Here is a 22,674-nt window from a genome sequence, read left to right on the forward strand (position 1 = left end):
TACCCTAAGTAGCCATGGTTCCTCTTTGCACCCAGTTTGAGAAACACTGTTGGGACAGGGCCTGCTGTAGCACAAGTACAGCAGGCAGGCAACAGGCAGAGCAGATGGGACTCTGGGGCCATCCACCTGCTCACCCCTTGGGCACGGGCCTGAGCACTGGGGGACCCCGGCCTCTTGCAGCTGATCCAGACTGAGCTGGAAGAGGAGCCAGGGGGGCGGAGCCCCAGCCCGGGCAGCCTGCGCTTCCGCCACAAGCCACCAACGGAGCTCAAGGGGCCCGACAGCATCCACATGGTTCACGGCAGCACTGGCACACTGCTGGCCACCGACCTCAACAGCCTGCCCGAGGATGACCAGAAGGGCCTGGGTCGCTCACTGGAGACACTGACAACCGCAGAGGCCACCGCCTTCGAGCGCAACGCCCGCACAGAGTCCGCCAAATCCACGCCCCTGCACAAGCTTCGTGATGTGATCATGGAGAGCCCCCTGGAAATCACAGAGCTATGACCAGACAGGGAAGCCTCGCTGGTGTGAGCAGTGCCTGCCCCCTGCCGCCTCCCAGGGCAGGGGCAGGACGTTGGGGTGTGGGCCCCACCCCAGGCCAGCTCTGGGTGCATGACCTTGAGTTGGACCAGCAGTGGCCCGTCTCAGCTGCTCAGATTCCACTTTTGCCAGACGCTCATTCAGCATCTGATCTCTATCTTCATAAGATTTATTTTTTTAGGAAAAATCAAAAATGTTAAGCACCTAAGGACAAGGTAAGGAGGGTCACTGGAGGCCCAGGAGTCTGACCACCAATTCAGCCCAGGCTGAGCTGTAGGAGGCCAAGCAGGCCCTCCCCCCTCCCTCCCGGTATGTCCCCCCCACAGACCACAGGAGCCCAGCACCGGTGTACCCTGCCGGGCCTTGACTGGCTGACTTCAGCTCAAGTCCAAAGCATTTCTGCCACATCCCTGGCTGAACATCAGGTGGGGACAATGAATAATCCCTGCCGCCCCACACGGACATGGTCAATGTCAGCAAACCACGTTCTCTACATTTCACTGGCTTCCCAAACGTGCCCGGCTCCTTAAAGAGAAATGACTGGTGTTCCCTTGGGTTTTGAATGCAGAGTGCTCACGTGTATTCCCTCAGTATCTCCCCCTTGGTGTTGTTTAACTGGTACTCATTGAACTACACGTTCTGGAATGGTCTGAATTTTAAAAAGCAAAGCAAATCACAAGGAGGCAGCAATCCACTTTGGCTCTGGCAAACTACAATGCGGCTGGCTCGGGGCTGGTGTGTTGTGGGGGTGAAGGGAAGCTCTGGGCCCAACCTGCAAGTGTTCCCCTGACCCACTGCTGGCGATTACGGAGCCAATCAATCAGTCAGGCTTAGGTCTGGTTGAGACTTTATTAAGTCACTGAAACTTTACTGCAAAACAAACCAAAAAAATCATTCAGTCCATTTAGTAGCAACTGCACATTTTGCTGTCCCCTCACAACTAGAAGGTACAGCCAAACAGAAGAGGCAGGGCAGAAGCCAAGGCCTCCAGACAGCACATCCAGCAGACTGCCTCTACCTAGAAGCCAGAGACTAAGGACCCACATTTACCAGACAGAAAGGACGTCTATGAAAGAAAGGTCAGAGGTGAGGGGGCTGTGACTGCCCAGAGCACTGGGGAGTCCTGGGCAGCAGCACAATACAGACCAGGGCCTCAGCACTGGGCAGACACAAAGGCAGGCAATGAAGGGTCAGCACTGTCTGCACACACACACAAAAGCTAGGCCTTCAACAGAGCCAGCAGGTTACATTCGGGCAGACGTTCCCCGCCCACCCAAACCTACAGAACCCCCGAACAAGGCATCACCAGGGAAGACACAGGAGAGCTGACCCAAGGATAGCAAACCTGAGCCCAACCCACATCTCCCGAACAGCTGCTTCCAAAATCTCTACTAGTATAGTGAGAACTACATTGTAGTAGTTCTCAGGCCCAGAAAGGGGGAAGGTCCCTCCTTAGAGTAGCCAAAGGTCTCCGAAGTCCAAGCTCACCAGCTCCCAAGCCCCTGTCAGTGCTCAGAACAAGGCCCCAGCCACAGGGATGGACAGCCTTCAGTCAAGAAGCTCTGGTTCATGCTGACATCCACCACCCTCTCCTCCAGGTAACCACCATGCAAGGATAGGCTAAAAGACTCCAGCGAGCAGCACCCCCACCCCCACCCCCCAAGCAGAGAGAAAAGGGATACCGAAGCAGCTCTGTCAGCAGCAGGCTTGTCGCCTCCCACGCTGACAGAAATGCTGCAAGGGAGATAAGAAATGGAGTGAAGGAAAGAAGTCCTATTTTTACAACAAAGACAAAGAAATCTGTGCATTCATTCTCCCAGAGACCCGAGTAGGAAAAGATGCTGTAGTTTCTCCAAGATGGAACATTCCTTCTAGTTCCACACGTGACGTTTGCAATGCTCGACAGCCTGACGGAGAAGAAAAAACTGGGTTTAGTCTTTTGACAAACTGCATTCCTGACCCATTAATGCATCAGACATCAGCCAAAAGTAGGACCTGTTATCTTGCCCTAGGTCAGATGGATGGCACCAGACACTTGAAGACCCAGGACAGTATCTCATTTAAAACCAGGGAGCGTGCGGCAACAGAGTTTTGGGGACTCCTAAGCAAGAATCCAGAGCAGCAGAGGCAAAAATTAGTTTTGCAGGGAAGCACCCATGCAGGCAGGGCCCAGGACCACTTTGTAAGTCACACATCTGAGCCTCAGCATGCAGCTGATAGGCTGCACAGAGGCCCCAGGGCACAACTCACACCAGCTCGGGGACCCACATGCACGTATACTCAGGAGAGTGGCAGAAACCTATTCCACCACTGACCGTGCTAGGAAGTAGGGAGCACAGCTAGGCTGCGGCCTCACTGCGGCAAGCCTTGCCACCCCTTCCCTTCTGTGGCTCAATGTGATGCAACCTCCCCAACACCAGCAATCAGGCCCCACTGGTCATGAGGAACCCCGAGAAAGAAGAGGTTGCGCAAAGGACTGTCAAGTAACAGAGATGGGTCCAAACATCCCACCCAGGAAAGCAGTGCAGGTACCACTGGTGGCTGCCCAGCCTGGGGCTGCTGCTCAAGGGCAGGAGGCCACTCAGGGCCATCCTGGAAGCACTCTGCCTGGCCTTGGAGGAAGAGTCAGCCTGGGCTCCAGACCCAAGGCACATGAGGACTTGGACTTATGCAAGAACCGGGGCAATGAATCCAGCGGGCCTTGTGCAATCCCTGGGGTGACCTTGTGCCAATCTGGCCATATCACCAGTGAACTGAAGGCAAAAGCAAGAAAGCAGGGGCAAAAAAACACTAAAAATATCCACTCTGGCCCTTCACCCCTCAAAGACAAGTACATACTGAGTCGTGCCTTTGCTGGGTGGCCACAAATAAGCCTAACCGCCTGTCTGGTCCTCCGGTTTCCTCCTGCCATCAAGGCAGACAGAGAGCTGATCCCTGAGCCTTCTACTAAAGCGGGATTCTCACGTGAGCTGCCCAGCTGGCAAGGCAGCCTGCACGCAGGTACTCACGTTGCACTGTGTTGCTGACTCCACGCTCTGGCACCAGTAGCTTGGGCCCCAGACACACTTCTCAGTTCCCAGAGGAAGCTTACGGGCAGTGGAACAGGCTCCAATTTTCTATATGGTGAGAAAACGGCAAAAGAAGGGGGAAGAATTAGATCTGCCCAACTAATAATCCTTTCAAAAGTGAGATTATCAGCTTCCAGAGACAGAATCAGAGCTGTGACATGGGCTCTCAAGAAGTCAGGGCTGCCAAGTAAAGTGGTGGGGCCTAGAAGCCTGGTCTCTGGTTCTCCCACACGCCATCCCCAGAGACTCTGCCCCAGGACCGAAGGCTCAGAGGAACCCTGCCAGGGTCCACCCACGCAGCCCCTCCAAGGTTACACTGCCTGAGAAGCCACCCTGCCCAGTGGAGCTCACCTGGCACACGAAGGGAGGATTCACCATCGCCAGCAGGATTTCTAACAGCATAGGCTCGTACTCGGTCACAAACTGGTCACACTGGTAAGTAAAGTGGATACAGATCGAGGTGGGCCCAAGCAGACGCAGAAGACCTCAAGGGGGCGCTGAACATGCCCTTCTAAGGAACTCCACGCTGCCGGCCCAGCAGGCCCAGGCCCTCCCTTGCTCCTGTTATTTTTCCCCAGTGGCCCCACTTGAGCCAACAAATTGCCTCTAAGAAAACCTCCCTGGACTCCACGCCTGGAGGCAGAAATGGCAGATTTCCCCTCAGAACTCTAGAGTCAGGAGGACCACCAATGAGCTACCCCAGCCTTTGCACTCCCCAGGCAGGTTCTGATGGTCTAGCCAAGAGCAGCCCAGAGCATACCTGCTGCTGGTATGGGTCCGGCAGGAAGCTGCAGCCTTTCTTGAAAACAGCCAGGATCTCCTGACTTGTGCTGTTTTTCTCCAGGATGTAGTACAAAAAGCCAAGCACCTTCTTGCACACCTCACAGAAGCTACCGTTCTGAGTCACATGGGCTACACAGGCACAGGAGAGCACAGGCTCAGAGCTGGCAGGGCCCTTCCAAACCCCAGAGGGGCCAGCCAGCCTCACCCGCACTGGGCTCACCAGTCAGTACAGGCAGCCGCTGGGAGGAACAGAGATGGAGCATTCTGCACACCAATTCCGGGCTTGCCTCCTGCAGGACGATGGACAGGATAGAGCTGCCGTAAGTGTCCACTATCTCTTTGCACTCTTCAGATAAGGATGTTGGCAATTTTGAACACACTTTGTCTAAAGTTTTGATGATTTCTTCCTGAAAAACAAGATGAGAGGACCATGTGAGAAAATGGGAGACTGGGTAAGGGTGGGAGAGCTTCTAAAAATACTAACATGGCCAGAAACCAGCCAACAGCAAGGTGCCATCTGCCCCACGAAGGACTAGAACTACAAAGTGGGGCGAAGTGGCCTCCCGTGACCCCCGCCCAGAGGGACCCACTGGTAAGCAGCGGCTGTGGATTCCCAGGCTGGTGTCCAAGCCCACCTCTTCTGCGGGGCTCTCCCACTAGGCCCCTCTGGATCCAGGGGACAGCGAATTCCTCCCTCGGTGAGGAAGGCAGCGCTTCAGAGACCCACATACCTCAGTCCTATTGTTGTCAATCAGCTTGACCACCTCCTTGACCACGTACTCACACATCTCACAGTAAACATCAGACTTTGTGTGGACCAGGTCCTTCTGTGGAAGGGTAGGAGAGCACTTTAATGCTGAGACCCTCACCTCACCCCTTGGTCCTGGCTCCTCTAAAGGAGGGGACAGAGGCCAGGAACAGGTTAGCATCACACAAAGGGCCACTTCTTACTGAATTCAAAATGGTGTGGCCTCCTCCCAGTGTTCACATTCCAGTCCCTGCTGTTTTTATATGGAGGGAACCTCTCCCTTTCCCCAGTCCTCCAGCAACACTACCTCCTGCCACCACCCCAAAAACCAGGGATTCATACTTCAGGAGACAGAAGCAGTGAATCCATCCCCCAAGCCCCAAAGAGTGGTCCACACAACGACATGTTTGGTTACAATAATTACATCATTCAGTGTGCACTTTGGGGAGGTGGGGGGGGGGGGGCGGGCAGGAACAGAGTGGGGACCCACTATCAGTATTCCAGCTGGGCAGACAAGTGCGCTGAACACATTGCAGGTCTGCTCTTGAGTGTGAAGTCTCATTAGCAGCCGAGAGCCTACCTTCAATAAAGCAATACTGTTGATTTTTTTTCTTCTTTCTTTCTGTGACAGTGGAAACATTCTCTGTCTCTCCCATCCAATAAAGCAGCCACTAGCCAACAATGTGTCCACTGGGCATTTGAAATGTGGCTAGGGTAAGCAAGGACCCGAGTTTTTAAATTTTTTATTTAAATTTAACTACTGAACATGTGGCTAGAGTACAAGCTACAATGCTCCATTTTCTCTGGCCATTAATTCAGTCAGCAAGGTGGGGCAGGTAGAAGTGTTTCCCCAGTTCCACCTGACGTCTTACCCCTTTCCTGTGGTCTCCTCACTGCTCATCCTGACAGATGATAGTAGAGGGACAAACAGCTGAAGATGAAGTGACATGGGGAAGTTCTAGAGCAAGAACTTCATGCACAGGCCATGTGATAATGTGTCATATGGCCTGGGCCCTTAACTATATATAGCACGAGCCCACAAACACAAGGACAAATCTGTTCACCATGGTACGTAAGCTGTTTTAGGCCTCACTCTCTAAACCAACATCTGACCCATAAGAAGTGCTGAAATATAAACTGATTAAATGAAGGGTGCTACAGAAACAAAGAAGACCCGTGCATGCACAGGCCACATGCTCAGAGAAGCTTCTGGCACAAGCCCTGGGGGTGTTCTGAGAATATCAAGTTTATATTATGGTTACAGAGTGGGAAAGGAGGCGAGGGAGGCCACAGAAGGCACCCTGGGAAAGGTTAAATTAGAGCTGAAAAATTATGGCTGAATGGCATGCTGAAAATGAAGACTTGATCTGCACAAGCACGAGGGTTTAAAACCAAGAAAGTACAGGTAGGCGGTGGGAGGTGCTGCCCTGGGATGTAGTATTGGTAGAGGACACTATAAAAGAAATCTCAAACTCAAAAGACTTGAGGAGCCAAGCAGGGGACCAACAAAACCTGTGTGCCTTGTAGGAAGTGATGCAACAAGCAGTGGAGGGGGGCACACAGCCATGGCCAGCACAAAACACTGACATCAGGTACCTTAATGGGCTCCACCAGCTCCAGGGCAGGGATGACGTTCTCTGAGACCACTTTGGCAGGGATCAGTGTTTGCATGGGCATCTCCTTCACTTCATCACAGAACCCAACCAGCCCACAAATCTCCTTGGGTTGCTGAAGAGAGCAGAGAAAAAGTAGTCAGATGCAGCCTTATACCCCTCATCCCTCAGCCCCAGACAAAGGGTGGGGTGCATCCTGGTCCCAGTATCAAGGCTGACTACCCCCTAGGCAGGCAAAGGTTCCATATCACATCTAAGGTACTTGTGCAAATGCAGATGTACCAGTTTTACGTGGGGCAGGAAACCACACAAAGCTCTAACGGGAAATCAGCCAGAACCGCACCTCTGCTCGAGAGCAGCCAGGGAAGGCCCACTCCCCGCACCTTAAGGGATGACCAAACCATCTGCAGACACCTGGTCTGCTCTGGAGCCTGCTTTTCAGTGGGGTTGGTTTGCTCTCAGTAAGGAGTAAGCTTAGAGGTTCTTTCTAGATGAGGAACTGATATGTCCATAAACTAAAAGAAAACCCAATGTGCTTGAAATAAAACCACAATGGATGATCAGTGGAGGACCATTTTAAAATGCACTTTAAGGGGATATGCTGGCTTTTTAAAATCCACATTCTATGCTCACAATTGTACAAGCACAGTACACACAAAAACCCAATCCCCCAAACTGACGAGTCACAAGGTCCAAAGATTGATCCCCTTCCCCATCCAGACACCAAAGCACAAAGAATTGGACAGTTTGGACAACATCTTGACCATTTCACTATGATGATGGCTAAGTATGAGAAAAGTATATACACTCTGTATACTTTGTGAACCAAATGCAACCAGCAACAAGCTCTGGGCCTGATGGCATCTGCCTCCCACCACCAAACCATAAAGCAGCAGAACAGGATTGCTAAAAATGAGGCCTGCTAAGGGAAGAGCATTAGACTACAGTTAGGGTCCATCCTGTTTTAACAGTAAAAAGGCTCTAGAATTAAACAAAGTCAGGGGAGTCTGAGAAGTATATCCTAAGTATCACGTCTTTGGCACCCTTTAAGAATGGGGGGAGGGGAAATCAGAAAGGGGCCAAAGATACAGCAAGCATTTTAGAAAAAGGACAGAAAGATTTAGGAGGTGTGTGGCTGCTCTGTCCCAGATCAGCTTTGTTCTACTACCTCCTTGAGGCAGCCTACACAAAAATTCAGGTATTTCAGCTAAAGTCGTCTTCATTAGACTTAAAAAATCCCTTTGAAAAATCTTTAACTCTAATCCTAGAAATAGACACCAGTGCTCAGAAGGTGACAATGCTCAGCACAGCCCCCGGAGGGCACTGGCTCCCTAAGAACAGTCTGCAGCTGTACTCCGTTTATGCTGATGGCCGGCTACTGAGCCATCTGATGTGGCTCCAGGACCCCCAGAACCCCACCACCCAGAGGGGCGGAAGCCACAATCAAGAGATTGTTTCCAACTCTGGATCCAACAGACAGGAACAGTCTGCTCGCTATTTGCAAATGATTTGCTCATGCAGCAGAAGCATGTGAGGCTATGAACAATAGGACTGAAGACATGCAATGCTCTCGAGTTGTGACAGAAACAAGGCATCCCACCAGAAGTCGGGCCTACAATGAAGGAAGCTCAGGCACGGCCAGGGCCACCCATCGTTCTCCAGCATCACAACGGCAGCCTGTATGTGCCCAGCTAGATTCTGATTTTGACCAGAGCACAAGGCTCTGCTGGCTTCATTTTCTGGCCCCCTGAAGGGGAGATGAGAACCCCAGTACCATGTGTTGGCTCACAGAGAGAGATGCAGATGCTCCCCCGCCAGCCTACTTATTAACCTGTGTTACCATTCCTAGTATCTGTCGGAGCTGATCATGCCATGCAAGACAGATGAGCAAGCTAACCAGGAGGAGCAGCAGAGCACTACTACGAGCAAACTCCCCGTCACATACCTGATCCTGCTGCTGAACAAAAATAACAGGCAGTCGGAGATGAAAATAAGAGAAAGGAAAGGACACAACAGTTAAGAAAAAATTAAAATAACAATCAAGCGTGAACTAGGTGTAAGGCTCTCACCCAAGATTTAGGGCAAATGCCCTGCAGTCACAAATCAGCAACCTACCTTGTTTCTATTACTGCATGCACAAAGGGGCCCTGAAAGCTACTCTGGCCCTCCAGGGACAAGACCACACTGTCCAGCTTGAGTGTGCATGGTCCCCATGTCCCCGACACCCAATCATGCTCAGAACACCGGCAGCAGGTGCCCGGAAAACGCCACATTATGAAGGACTCTCCACCCTCGGAAGCCAAACCCCACCATGCCGGCAAGGCCTTCCTCTCAGTTTGGTGATGAGCCGCAAAGTGGAACAAGGCACAGGACTGCCCCGATTAAGGGTTTATAATATAAAATACACCCATATACTTTTTTTAAACCCCAATTTTTTATTTGGGAAGTATTATCCATATTTTAAAAAAATGTCCACATAGTCTATTTTCAGTTAGCTATGAGGAATTAAGTCAACCAGATCAAGTCACATGAGAGGATGGCTGGCTTTATCCTACTCTACCTGCATATTTTTGTAAGCTACCTTTAAACTGTCTTTAGAACAAGGCAGGGTATGAGTCATAATCCCAAATAAACTCTTCTGCACCTGGATGAAGTCCTTGAGTGGTTACAGCAGGGACAGAGAGTAAATCTTTTAAGGCTTTACAGGCCACAAGGTCGCACCTGCTCAGCTCTGCTCTTGTAGTTCAAAATGGGTATTGCTGTGTTCCAATTACAAAAACAGGGGGTGGGTCATACTTTGCTGACCGTTGGTGAGAGAACAAACTCACAGACTGGGAGACAGTCCCAAGTCAGAAAGTCAGCATGATGGAGAGAAAAAGTGCAATCCACCCAACCCCCCGCAGGTGAGACCTCAGGCGGCCAGAGCATGTTCCAATGTAAAGATGCCTTCGGACACCCTGCTCCACAGTCTTCTGCATGAAGCTAGCTAATACACTTCCCATGATTTTATTTCCTATTTCTAATAATGAAGGGATGCCCCTACCACCGTGTCATCAGAAGCTAGTGTAGAAGTCATGTGCTCAAGAAGCAGCTATAGCTAACGCTGCTGCAGGGAGCAGGCCCAACGCTGGGAAGGGAGAGCCTTCCCGCCTCAGAACTCAAGCTGCAACATAGCAATTCTCAGGCCTGGCCTGGCAACAGAGCAGACTATTCCGATGGGCTCCAGGGTGAAAGCCAAACACTAGAAATATGGTGTGGCTCAAGTATGCACGGGCAAACAAATCGCCTGCTGCTTTAGCCCTGCCCCTGGCTGGGGAAGGCAAGGGGGAGTTACTGAGCTGCAAGGTGGAAAATCTGCTTGTCAAAGAGGGCTCATTTGGGCCCAATTCTTAGCCTGAAAGTTAAAAAAGGAAACTAAACCATGTAATTTTCAAAATTCCTGGAAATCACAAAGTTTGAGACAAAGAAAAATGCTAACAGGGAGATTCCCCAGCCACGTACCATATGCATCATCATCTGGATAGCAATTTCAGAATACTGGTTGATATAGTTCTTGCACTGGGGAGAAAGAAACAGGTTGTTGGTAAAGCTAACACACACAATGAAATCACTGCAACAATACACCCAAAAACCAACATTTCTAATGACATCAGCAGGTAACTATCAAGCTCGTTTCCAAGAGTAGTCTTATAAAAATGTCTGCTCTTATAAGACAAAAAATGGTATTTTGGTTATTCTATACTTTATAGAAAAACGTGTGTAAAGGGTATTTTGAAAATGTTTTCCACAGGCCCTTAGAGATAAGGTCCTCCAATCACCTTTTATGGCCCAAACTTACCCCAAGGTCACAGGATAACTACTCAGTAGCAATTTAGACTAAGTGTGGCTGTAAGGTAAGCTGCTAGGAATTCGAGATTACTTTTCAAATTTATCCACACATTCTTGCACAGTATTATCAAGTTTAAATCCAGTAGAATCAAATAAATGATGACGATTTCATAAATCACTATTTATAATGATTTTCAACCTGCCTATTTTCAGACACATCTTGATATTCAGAACAGCTCTGGTCATATAACCGGGGTGCCTCCACAGTGAGAACACCAAGGGTAGTAGGATTAACTCTTGGAGAGGGTCCAACTGGGAAGCCAATGAACACAGAGCAATAAGCAAAGATACTTCCATGAAGCTAAAAGACTCCCAGACTCTAGAGAGAGCATGTCAACAAACACGGGAAGCTTTATCTCCCAGAGCCAGCCACTCCTACCCAGAAAGGCTGCTCTCGATCCCAGGCCCATGGAGTTATTATGACCAGCTTCCCCATACCCAGTCCAGCCAAGGTTTTTCAGTTGTCAGGAACCAAAGCCTGCCTTTTGGTTTTACACATCAGTCTCATGAGTGTGGTCCATGTAGGGTCCAAGTAATGAAAGCCCCTGAAGGCTAACAAAATGAGTTTGAGCCCATGGGACTAACATTCACCAGAGGAAGGCAGGCACACAGGTGAACCTCCGGCAGGCCAGTCTGCACAGCTTTCCATGGACAACAACCCTGCTGGCTGTATGGCGAGCACACTTAGAATTCTGACTATACTAAACAACCAGGCTTTTAAAATCAGGGTTCTAAGTGGTTCTAGGGTTGCTGCTTCTGCATATGGTGATTGGGAGAAAAAAGGGAATCTTCACCAAAGTCACCTTCTATTACTTTGTCCCAAGAGTTTGCTTACATATATAAATTCAACTAACCAACAAAATACCCACCACCTATTCTGGATCCTTTCCAGGAAAAAGGAAATGGGAGTTGAACAATCTCTTCCTCAAAGCCCTTAGGTTGGAACAGACAATGGTACCCTGTGAAGTGAACTTGTCTTGGTTCCCCACTCCTGCTCCAGAGCCCTGCTCCCTGGCCTAGAACACCCTCTAATGCATAAAGGAATAAGACTCACCATGTCAGCCATGCCAGGCCCAAGGCGGTCACACTGTTCCTTGGCATGGTCCACCAAGGCCTCGACAAAGGTGGAGTTGGTCCTTACAGCATCCTGGATGTCTGTCACCATCTTAATACAGTCCTGGCAAACGTCCCCACCAGCCTACAGAGACAGGGGTGGTTAGACTATAAACTGCACACTCCTATGACCACCAACAGGACTCAAAGCTCTAGGAAAATTTCCTTATGTGCTTATGACCACAGCCCTCGGCAGTGACTTACCAAACCATTCTTCAAATGCTTCCATAGGCTCTAAAATTACCCACAGTTTTAAATTCAATTGGGCATTGATTTTAATACAACTTATTAAGAAGGGATAATACTCTTTGCTTATTTAACATATCCCAGGTTCTTCAGACCCTCCCTGGCACAACCACTTGAAGGGGGGCTTGTGTAACTGCAAGTCAGAAGAAGGAATAAGCCCCTAGTCTCAGAACCGCACACACACATGGCCCCTTCCATGCCCCATCTCTCATCCAACCACAATCAGGGTCCCCGGTGGCCGGGCCACAGCCTCACCTTCGGCTGGGGCTCGCGCTTGGGGATGTCCTGGGGGTAGAGGAGGAGGGGGATGTTGGCCATGAAGGGAGCCACCATCTCATTCACGTCTTCAGGGATCTTATTGGACTCGATCTGCTTCTGGTGATTCAGCTCTGCGAGGTTCTTCTGGAGAGACTTGCAGAGATTGAGAGAGGAGCACACCTCCCCAGGATGGCTCTGGTGGGGAAAGCAGTCCAGCTGGAAATCCCCTCCCCAGAGGAAAGCAAACAGCCGCCCGGTGCCTTTGAATGGGTTCCTTTCCTCATCTCTCAGCCTGACTCACACATGCATTCCCAGCTCACAGGCATTCAAACTAAACCAGACAACCTGCCCCCACCTGCCACCTCCACGTGAGCAAATGGCTCCACCCCCAGCCTCCCAGCAGTTCAAGCCAGAAACCTGGAAGACATTCCTAACTCCTCCCTCTCCCGAACAGCCTTCTTCAGCAAGCCCAGACACTTAACCTCTGAAACAGAACCTGCTCTGTCCATCTCTACCTTCTCCAGCGGATCTCACATCAGCTTCCCTTCTTTCAATTCCCAGTCGGCGGGAGCCAGACCAAACCCTTCAAGAAAGGTGTTTAGGGTCATGGACCTCTCTCCAAAGACTTCCTGCTGCACTTGCAAATCCTTAAATGCAGCCTCAATGGCTGTGAATGACATGACTCCTGCCCTCCTCACCGAAACCTCAGTCCCATCTCAGGACACTCCTGCCCTGCTGGCCCTCTCAGCTGTTTTTTAACACCTCTTCTTTCTCAGGGGCTTTCCCAATTCCACAAACCGGGTTCCTTGTGTGTTGCTGAAAACTCAATCTGTGGCACATGGTTTATGCACAACAGATACTTTTGGATGAAAGCTGAGCATCCTTATAGCTGAACATACAAGTACTTTCCCTTAACTGCTCTGGAACAAAATTACAGGAATGAATTGCTTGCTCAAAGATACAGTTAAGGATTTGACAAATTGGCACCTACAAACGTTATACCCGTTTGCAATTCCTTCAGTAATTCTACAAGTCCCCATTTTCTATACCCTCCCCACCCCTTGAGAGCTCCAGGCAGTGTTCTGCTGTGCCAAAGCCATTCTGAATGTGAGAATCATAGTATGGAGCTGTTGAGAAAATCCAAATCCATGAACGGACTTTCCATTTTAATCACTCAAATCTGGTCTGGTACCTCCTCTGGGCCCCAGAAGTGCCTTAAAGGAAGAGCCTATCCTCCATCACGTACCATTTGCACTTGAATCACGTTCAGGATGACTGGGAAGTACAAGTCGACCATCTCCTTGCACGAGGCAGACATGTTCGGCATAGGTAGCCAGTCGCAGATCCTCTCCAGGTAGACAAGGATCTCTTCCTACAGAGGACACAGGCAAGGGCCAGAACAGGATGGACTTCTCTGCAAATGGGCTGAAAGTGAGAGGCCGTCTACAACTCCCAGGCAAGAGAAGGCTAGGGAACAGCAGCCCTCAGAGAAGAATGGGAGAGGGCTGGTGGGTGGCTGTGACTCTGTCAGACCGATGAGGCAAACTGCAGACATGAGCATTATTCAAAAGGAAGCTCCTCGGACCTGCAGTCACAGGCACAGGGAACTCCATACAGAAATGGCCAAAAGGGACCTAATAGATAATGGCAAGCAATACAGAACCCCAATCAACCTTGGGCATTTAACACCTAACCCAAAGCTGAGAAAGCTAGGGCCCGCTGCCTGTTTTTGTACAGTCTGTGACTAAGAATGTTTCTACAGTGTTAAGAGATTGAGGGGGAAAAAAGGTATGACAGAAACACTATGTGGCCCACAAGACCTAAATTACTTCCTACCTGGGCCTGGACCATTCCGCATTAGAACCCCAGAGTCATGGCCCTCTTACAGAACCGATATACATGACCGCTGCTCACATACAGTCACACATGCGCATGATGGCTCACCTCAGTGGCATTGTCTTTCAACATCTTGCCAGCTGCGGTGATGACGTCTTTGCATATGTCGCAGGGCAGGGATTTCTAAGGGGAAAGAACATGAGGAAGAAAATCTGTATTTGCAGAACATAAGTCACACTGCGCACAGTTGGAAATCCCTTGGCCTTTTTCTTACTTCATCTAACCAGGGATGTGATACAGCCACATGTGACACACTAACACACCCTGGTTCCCTAACCGAGACATGATGCACTGGACTGCCACAGGGCAAGGATGAGGTGTGACTGACCAGAACAGTCTGAGCTTCTATGGGATAGATACCCTTGGCTTGTGTCCCTACCCCTCAGCACCTCACTCAGCACACAGCACAGGCCACATTTCAAATTCAATGCTTGCAACAGCTCTGTGAGGAAACTGAGGCTCAAAAAGATGAAAACGAGAGCAGCAGACATCAGAGAAAATCAGGAATGCAGCGTAACATCACCAGGAATCAATATCTCCATCACAGAGTACGAGAGGGTGAGGCAGGAAAACAAGCCCAGCCAGACACTGGCGCTTCTGCGCATTCACACTGGTTCTGCTACCTGCACTCCATCTGCCCTCCACGTCTCGGGCAGCACTGTGCTCAAGCGGCAGCTACATGTCACCATTCCACAGCTTAGACATGTCATGCTAGTCTTTGGTAATCCTGGGCATCCACAACCCATCAGGACCTTGGAAATTGGTTTTTAAAGCTCTTGGGGGACCCCCCTCTTGATGTCAACTTGTTTTTCACCCATAAAGAAGGAACTAACCTGTCTGGGTGAGGTTAAGGAACACCTGTGAACATAGCTGCACTTGGAGAAACCAATTTGAACCCTTGGATCTATGCATGCTGAGAGCACCCAAGAGAGATTCACCTATCTAAGAGACTATCTGATTATTAAAAGAAAGATCTAAAGTCCTTGCTTAAGACACATTAGACTTGGAAAGAGGAACCAGTATTATAAACTAAAAGCAAATTAGAAACCAAATCTGAAAGTAATTTTGGCCACAGAGGGCAGTTTTCCAGTGAATTCAAAAGCTGTTTCTAAAAGATCACTCTATTTAATAATTTTTCTCATAATGAAGGAGTACTAGTGGCCACTAAGCTATAGACCTCAAACTCCGCTCAGTCAAACCTGGCCTGCACCACAGGACGTAGCAAATCCCAGAGCAAGCCAAGAGCATCCTCTGCAGTCAGCCGGCACAGCCAGCCAAGCTCGGGCATCTCACAAACGGGTTTGGGTCGCATGAAGAATGCACTTGAGGTTTGTTGTCTTCAGAGTATTCCCCATGAGTGCTAACAGCCCCACATTAGTACACTATATTTAACATCATGTAAATGAAAAATCAGTGGTTGTCTTTTCCAGTTTACCTATAGCTAAAAATAAATTTTTAAATAGCTACTAAGCTCTAGGGTCTGAATCAGTGATCTCCTTGTTTGAGAGAGGCAGAGAAGGAAAATATCAAAAAGAAGAAAAGGATTTCAAGTTTAGCATATACTACTTTTTGAGTGAGTGACTAAGGGCAGAGTTGTGCCTGTGTGCCCAGTCCCAGGAACGGGCTGCAAACCCAGGCATCCCTTCCTTGGAGCGGAGGCGGAGCTGCATGGAGGCCTGGAGGCAGCATGGAGCACACACGCGGCCACGGGAGGCCACACTGCCTCCCACCAAGAGACTGGGTGACCCTGGGGGAATGGAACCTTAACCTTTTTGCGCCTCCATCTCCTCTGCAGTAAAATGGGTACCTGTTACCCATTACCTCATTACCCGTACGCAGGTGCCGCCTCCTCTGCGGGGTCACTGTGAGAAGCCAACACAATGAAATAAAAGCACTTCATATTTGGTGGTAGCTACAGGCAATAGGAAGGGATCAAGTGTGTCCTAACAGCACTCACCACGGTCGGCTTGCTCCACACGGTCTGCAGACAGTGCTTCAAGGCCCCGCAGTCCGCGGCTGTCTTCACATTCTGGCACCACACGGCTGAGCCTCTGGTGCAGTCTGTTAGGCCCAGGACAGGGCTGGCTAGAGCTAAAAGGAAAACCAGCATGAGAAGGTGCCCCGTTTTCCAACTCACCCGGTTTGCTCACTTATCTACTCAGGGTCAAGGGCCAGCCCTGGCACTGAGTGGTCACCCAACAGGCCCCTTTCCGGTTTTATGAACACAAACCACACAGCACTCTGCAGGCAGCCAAGAAGCTGTGTCGCCACGTAAGTCACCAGGCTGAAAGGGACTCCTTTATCTGGTTCACTTCTTTCCTCGCAAACTATTTTTAAACCATAAGAGGGAGTACCAGGCCTTTTAATCTTTATAACCTTAAAGTTTCCATGAAGTAATAAAAGAAATCACAGGAGAAAAGAATGACACATTTAAATTTAGATTTTAGCTTCTGTAGACTGAAAGAGAGTCCAAGATTTAAATCTGCAGGGGAAACAAGTTTCATGTCCCTACTACACACAACAATGATTCTTGCATTTCATCTCCTGTGGTAATGAAGAGAAGACCTAGGCTGAAGTCACATGTACAGAAATCGGATTAGAAAAAAACAGAAGGTTAAGGCAACTGAGACCAAAGAAATTCAAGTTAAAACAAGAAGGTGCTGTATTCTGAAAGTTAAATTAGCCAGAAAAACAAAAACCTTGTTACTGAACAGTGACAAGTTTATGAAAGATGGATTCTTATGAGGCTGTTGGCAGTTTAAATTGGTAAGCACTTATTATGTTGATGTATTTTAAGAACTGAAAAAAAATCCCTCTCAGAAAGTAATATGCTTCTAAAAATACATTTTAAGGAAAACTTAGCAATTCAAGAGAGAAAATATATGCAAAAACAGATTAAGTACAATTCACAAAACTAAAAAATGTATATGTAACCTCAATGTCAAAAAGAAGGCAAAAGTTAATGATAAAATATCACATTTTAAGTAAATATACTTAAAAAGATGATGTATGTCAAATAGAAAAAAAAATTCACAAATATGAAATTATATAGGAATTACATGAACATCAAAAAAGAGTAACAAAGCAGGGCTGTTGGCTGAATTATTATTTAACTCTCCATGTCATGTTGTGTGTGTGAACTTTTAAAAACATGTTTTATAAGCTGCCTTAAGAGAACCTCACCTCTAACCCAACAATTCTGGATTACATCAACAGATTGCATCAGGCTATCTTCCAGCAAGTATCTCACTAGAATGGACCCAACTTCTTTTATAAATAGAAAACTTCTGGCCCAAGTCTAAGAAGAAAACCCCACAACCACCTAAGAAATAGGCTGAGATCCTCAGGATCGTGCAGCTTTTTGCTTAATCTGTAGCCAAATGAGAGGGCACAGTAATTCCACAGACAGGTAACAAGCATGTAGGTCAGTAGGTGCTCTCCCTGGAAGGGGAAGGAAATGAAATACTGTTATTACTAGCTTTCCAACCAAAGGTGTAGTTACACAAAGTATTTGCACAAGGACTGAGTCACAGTTCCCCCACAAAGCTCAAGCCAGATGAACTGCAACCTTTCAAACAACTGCAAATAAATTTTTAATCTGTTGCCCAGGTTACAGCCATCTCAGCCCCTGGGAAACAAAAATCGCCACAACCAGTTCATGAACTCAACTCAACTAGGAACATTTTAAAAGCTGTTGGTTTGGACTCTGGTTTCCATGGAAAGACGTAGCAGATTCGAAACAATACTAAGCTCCCTTGATGGCTCACAAAAGTTTAGTTAATGTGAGAAGTGGAGAGCAGAAATTGAGTTGTAAGGGCAAAGGCCCTAGGGAATCTGAGGGTCACAGAGACAGCATGCGTATCTCACAGCTCCCACCAGCACCTGCCATGATCTTTACAGGCACTGGGCTCCCAGGACTCCAGAAAAGCACTCACCAAGATACACGGACTGGTTCTACCTCTAAATTAGGAGAAAGGAGCCTGAAAAATGAACAGGAAGGTACAAAATGAGTCTTCTCTAGGTGCAGCGATAACACAGTGAAGCCAAAAAGATGGACATCAGCAGACCAGAGCCAGACAGGATTCACAAAGAAAGGCAGGGCCAGGGAGCAGGCCTATCTGCACAAAGGCCTGACCAGAATTCTCCATTCTTACAAATAGTCAAATAGAACTCTGATCCAGGGATTTTTTCCAACCACCCCAGCCTAGGAATTGGCTACACTTAAAGCTATCAGGTTTCAGGAACACAATGCACTATCATAGGCCCAAATAGCAAGAATACTTTGTAGCTTATTTACTCCCTCTAAGAACTGTGAAACAGTAATCACTTGTAGTAATGACTTTGTTATTTGCTTGGGGTTATTCCTGACTAAAAGTAACCTTAGGTAGCCCCTTTTATCTGAGATTGATCCAGTTAACCCAAACCCAAGATCATTTCCCAATCCCAACAATTACCTTTAATCAATCAATAGCCTACTGAATGGTGGCAAGCCCCAACCTCAGAACTAGAGATAACTTATCAAGAAAAGTTAGAGGACTCAAATCAGAAAGAGAAGTTACACTGATACCACAGAAATATAAGAGATTACTATGAAAAATTATATGCCAACAAAATGGACAACCTAGAAGAAATGGATAAATTCCTAGAAACATACAATCTTCCAAGACTGAACCAGGAATAGAAAATCTGAACAGACCAATTACTAGTAAGGAAATTGAATCAATGATCAAAACACCCCCATTGTCTGGGCCTGGATGGCAACAGGTGAATTCTACCAAATGTTTAAAAAAAAAAAAAAAAAAGACTTATTACATATCCTTCTCAAACTATTCCAAAAAACAGAAGAGGAAGGAAAACTTTCAAATTCATTCTACCAGTCCAGAATTACCCTGATATAAAAATTAAAAAAAGACACTACAAAAAAAAAAGAAAATTACCAACATCCTGAGGAACCTAGGTGAAAAAATCCTCAACAAAATATTAGCAAACTGAATTCAAATATACAGTAAAAGGATCATTCACCACAATCAAGTGGGATTTATTCCAGGAATGCAAGATGGTTCCATATCTGCACAGGAATCAATGTGATACACCACACTGACAAAGGATAAAAACCATATGATAATCTCAATAGGTGCTAAAAAGCATCTGACAAAAATTCAACATTCATTCATGATAAAAACTCTCAACAAAGTGGGTATGGAGGGAACATATCTCAACATAATAAAGGCCATATATGACAAAACCACAGATAACATCACACTCAGGAGTGAAAAGCTAAATGAAACCTTTTCCTCTAAGATCAGGAACAAGACAAGTATATCCATTCTCACCAGTTTTCAACATAGTCCTAGAAATCCTACCCACAGCACTCAAGCAAGAAAAAGAAATAAAAGACATCTAAATTGGTAAGGAAGAAGTAAATATGGCCAAATCATTATTTGGCCAGCTATGACATGGCAGACGAGCTGAGACGGAGGTGCAAAGAGACAGACGGCGGGGTCCCTACCTGGCACTGGCACGAAGCCCTATCACATGTAAGCAAGAAGCAGCGGCGGGGAAAGGCTGATTCCAAAATAACAAGACAGGAAGAAAAATGGAACTCCCAGGGCTCAGTTTAGACATCAAGTCTTCCAGAGTAAGAAAAAGAAACAGCCAGAGCCAACAGCACAAGGACGGTGGTGGTGGGCAGAAGCTGCAGCTGCCCGAGCCTGCGGGAGCGGGTGGCAGGACACATCTCTGCACGGCAGGCCAAGAAGGTGAGGACACAGGACACAAATCCCGAGTCCCTCGGGAGACTGGAGGTGTATAGCTGAGAAAGAGAATGTCTCTGAGACGCACCCCATCTTCACAGGGATAGGACGTCTGTCACATGGGAGCAGATCTACTCTGTGCGGTTTCAGAGCCCAGACCTCAGAACAATGGGCTGAGGTTAAGGGAAGCCGACTATGACTTAAGGCAAGGAACAGGTTAAACCGCCACAGGGATATAAAAAGGGAGTGGGCTGCCCCATTAGGTATGACCTCTCCAAAGCAGAAGCAACCTCGCAGAAACAAAATGCCGGCCTCCCAGGGACGGCAGGACAGAGGGATCCCAAGTGGTGAGGGCGGCCTGAAGACCGCACGGGGCCTGCAGCTCTTCCTCCTTAAATGAGGCAGCAAACGGCACCGGCACCTGCAGTACTCACAGATAACCAATATACATAAATGACCCTAAACCACTTTCTGATGAGTTTACTTCTCCAAACATGTTCCCAGCAAAGCTTTCATCTCTATTCTCATCCTCCCACACTCTAAACCCAAATACCAAGTTCCTTCTCTGAGGCAATACCCTGCAACTCTAAGAAAGTTCCTACAATGTGTGCCTGACCCCCTGGGGGTTTGTGTAAATGTGTCATATAAGACCTGAACACTGCTTAGGGCAATCAAGCACTACGCTCCTTAGTTCAAGAGCCTAGAATTTCAAGCCCTCGATGACAGAACGCTGGCAGGCTGAAATCAGAGAAACGACCGCTTCAGAAACGACCGCTTCAGAGACCCTAAAACCCTACAGGCAAGTTTCATTTTATTAACACAGGCTCTTCTGTTAAGCCACAGATCCCCATCATATTTCCTTAGGAAAGGGGTGGGTGCTCTCTTCCCTTTTTGTTCCTCAAGCCTAAAAGAAAATAGAGACATTCTAAACCACTCCATATATAGGTCCACTTACCAAAAAGAATGTAATTTTACTGCATTGAGAATGGCTGCCACAGCTGGTCCAGACATGGGCTTTGTAGGAGGCTCTAGACTCTAGACAAGGAACCCTGTGAGCCTGGGAGGCAGGGAGAGTTCACTAGAGCCACATGTGTTTTAGGTGCTCTTACCACGATGATGACTTTGTATGAAAAGGAACTAAATTTTGAGCTTAGAGTGAGACTTCTAAGGCAATTTACCCACCATCTAAATTGGATGTTTTCCAAATGTGATACACTCAAAAGAAAACATATCTGCCTCCAGGTCCTGTCCAAATGACTTAGGGAAATCACTGGCCTTCTGAGCTTGTTTTTCATCTACAAAACGAAGATGAAGCCACTGATATCACTGAACTGTTGTGAGACTCAAGATAGCATAATTATGCACTGTCAACAGCCAGAAGACCACGTCTCTCATCCATTATGCCCTTACCATCACCTCTCTGGAATTTTAATTCACTCACGTATCTCAACTCCCCTACCAGACTGGGTCTGAAATCAGACAGTCAAAGGTTCAGATCACGGCTCTACCACTGGTAGCCATTTTGAGACTTCAGTCTTCCAATCTGCAAAATGGGCCTATTACTACTAGTGCTCACTCCTAGGTGTTTATAAAAATTACCAGTACTTGTAAAACACAATGCAGTAATGTCATGCTATAGACGTCAAGGAAGTGCTATTACTATCATCATCAACATCTGTAGGGGCAACAGGGCCTTTCTCCACCCACTATCTTGTCCAGAAAAGGTACTCCACAAAGAGCTGAATCAAGGCTGTTCTATTTGTTCACTCTACATTTAACGAAGTAATTAACTGGCAGCTCAAAGACCTGGAGAGCTGTGTCCCAACCTCAGAAATTGGTTACTAAATTCAAGACCCAGGAATCACAGGGAGAGTGAAACATAGGCCACACCATAAGGAGCCGGGAGTCTATAGAGTCTGTATGTAGGTGCTAAACAAGAACTCACGCACAAGCAAGACTGAGAAGTGCCCAGCAACGTACTTACATACAACACCACAGATGAAATACTCTCGGTAACTCATGCAACTGGAGTTACAGGCTGATTTTCCTGCAATCCTAATAAAGTTGCCATAATTCCAATTATTTTTGGAACTCACCTTTTAGAAGAGCTCCCTCAAAGCCTCTCCTTTTCTAGTAGGGTGAGGGGGCGGTATGGTAACATGATTACTGCTGTGAGTGTTGGGAATATATGGACCTGAGTGAAACCCTGCTACACTATTTACTAAAGCCAAGACCCAGACAACTTACTCAGGCCACAGCGATCTGTAAAACATGGAGAGAACAAGGTTGCCCTTTCTCAGGAATTCCATAAAGATTAACAAGCAAGTACAGAAAACACTAAGAGTGCCTGGTACCTACAAAGTACAGCTAATTATACACCTAACTGTTAATGGTGGACTTGAGGGAGAAGACAATACAGGGTGAGGCGTTCACAGTCTAATTTTTTTATTTTGGCATCATTTACTTTTCCCCATGTTTCCTTTAAAACCAAAAATAAAATAGTTAAACCTTACAACCTGTTTCAGGGAACAGCTAATGTCCAATGTAGCAGAGACAAGTTGCTCCCCCTATATCCATTTTCCACAGAACTACAGATTTTTAGCTACACAAAATGGCCACCAAATTAAAAAGTGTATTCTCCAGTCTCCCTTGTAGTAGCGTCTGGCCATGAGACCACATTCTGGCAGATGGGATATTACAAGTTAACGAACCTTTAAAGACAAGTGTGATGGCTGGACCTTTAGCAGTCATGGTGGACCACGAAG

At 47.6% G+C, this 22,674-nt stretch overlaps 2 protein-coding genes across 5 annotated transcripts in view; one reads left to right on the plus strand and one right to left on the minus strand.

Moving 5' to 3' along the window:
• Positions 1–1,178, plus strand: part of LOC118933776 (cadherin-23) — a 71,254-nt gene extending 70,076 nt beyond the window's left edge. For all 3 annotated transcript variants that reach the window (XM_036928472.2, XM_057505952.1, XM_036928471.2), the window contains one exon: positions 181–1,178. In XM_036928472.2, coding sequence (XP_036784367.2) covers positions 181–507 — 327 coding nt within the window. In that variant the 3' untranslated portion in view covers positions 508–1,178. The remainder of the gene's footprint in view (positions 1–180) is intronic.
• Positions 1,179–1,373: 195 nt separating this feature from the next.
• PSAP (prosaposin) overlaps positions 1,374–22,674 on the minus strand; it is a 28,668-nt gene continuing 7,367 nt past the window's right edge. Inside the window, exons 2-14 of one of the 2 annotated variants that reach the window (XM_036928480.2) lie at positions 16,114–16,247; positions 14,205–14,279; positions 13,507–13,632; positions 12,258–12,455; positions 11,698–11,841; positions 10,257–10,313; positions 6,739–6,870; positions 5,126–5,221; positions 4,615–4,801; positions 4,372–4,523; positions 3,963–4,043; positions 3,552–3,659; positions 1,374–2,450 (exon numbers count right to left, since the gene is read on the minus strand). In XM_036928480.2, the coding sequence (XP_036784375.2) occupies positions 2,415–2,450; positions 3,552–3,659; positions 3,963–4,043; positions 4,372–4,523; positions 4,615–4,801; positions 5,126–5,221; positions 6,739–6,870; positions 10,257–10,313; positions 11,698–11,841; positions 12,258–12,455; positions 13,507–13,632; positions 14,205–14,279; positions 16,114–16,247 (1,526 nt within the window). In that variant the 3' untranslated portion in view covers positions 1,374–2,414. The remainder of the gene's footprint in view (positions 2,451–3,551; positions 3,660–3,962; positions 4,044–4,371; positions 4,524–4,614; positions 4,802–5,125; positions 5,222–6,738; positions 6,871–10,256; positions 10,314–11,697; positions 11,842–12,257; positions 12,456–13,506; positions 13,633–14,204; positions 14,280–16,113; positions 16,248–22,674) is intronic. The other variant, XM_057505956.1, reaches the window with a different exon arrangement.

The sequence above is a fragment of the Manis pentadactyla genome, chromosome 8 (assembly GCF_030020395.1).
Source record: "Manis pentadactyla isolate mManPen7 chromosome 8, mManPen7.hap1, whole genome shotgun sequence".
In the NCBI taxonomy this organism is placed as follows: Eukaryota; Metazoa; Chordata; class Mammalia; order Pholidota; family Manidae; genus Manis; species Manis pentadactyla.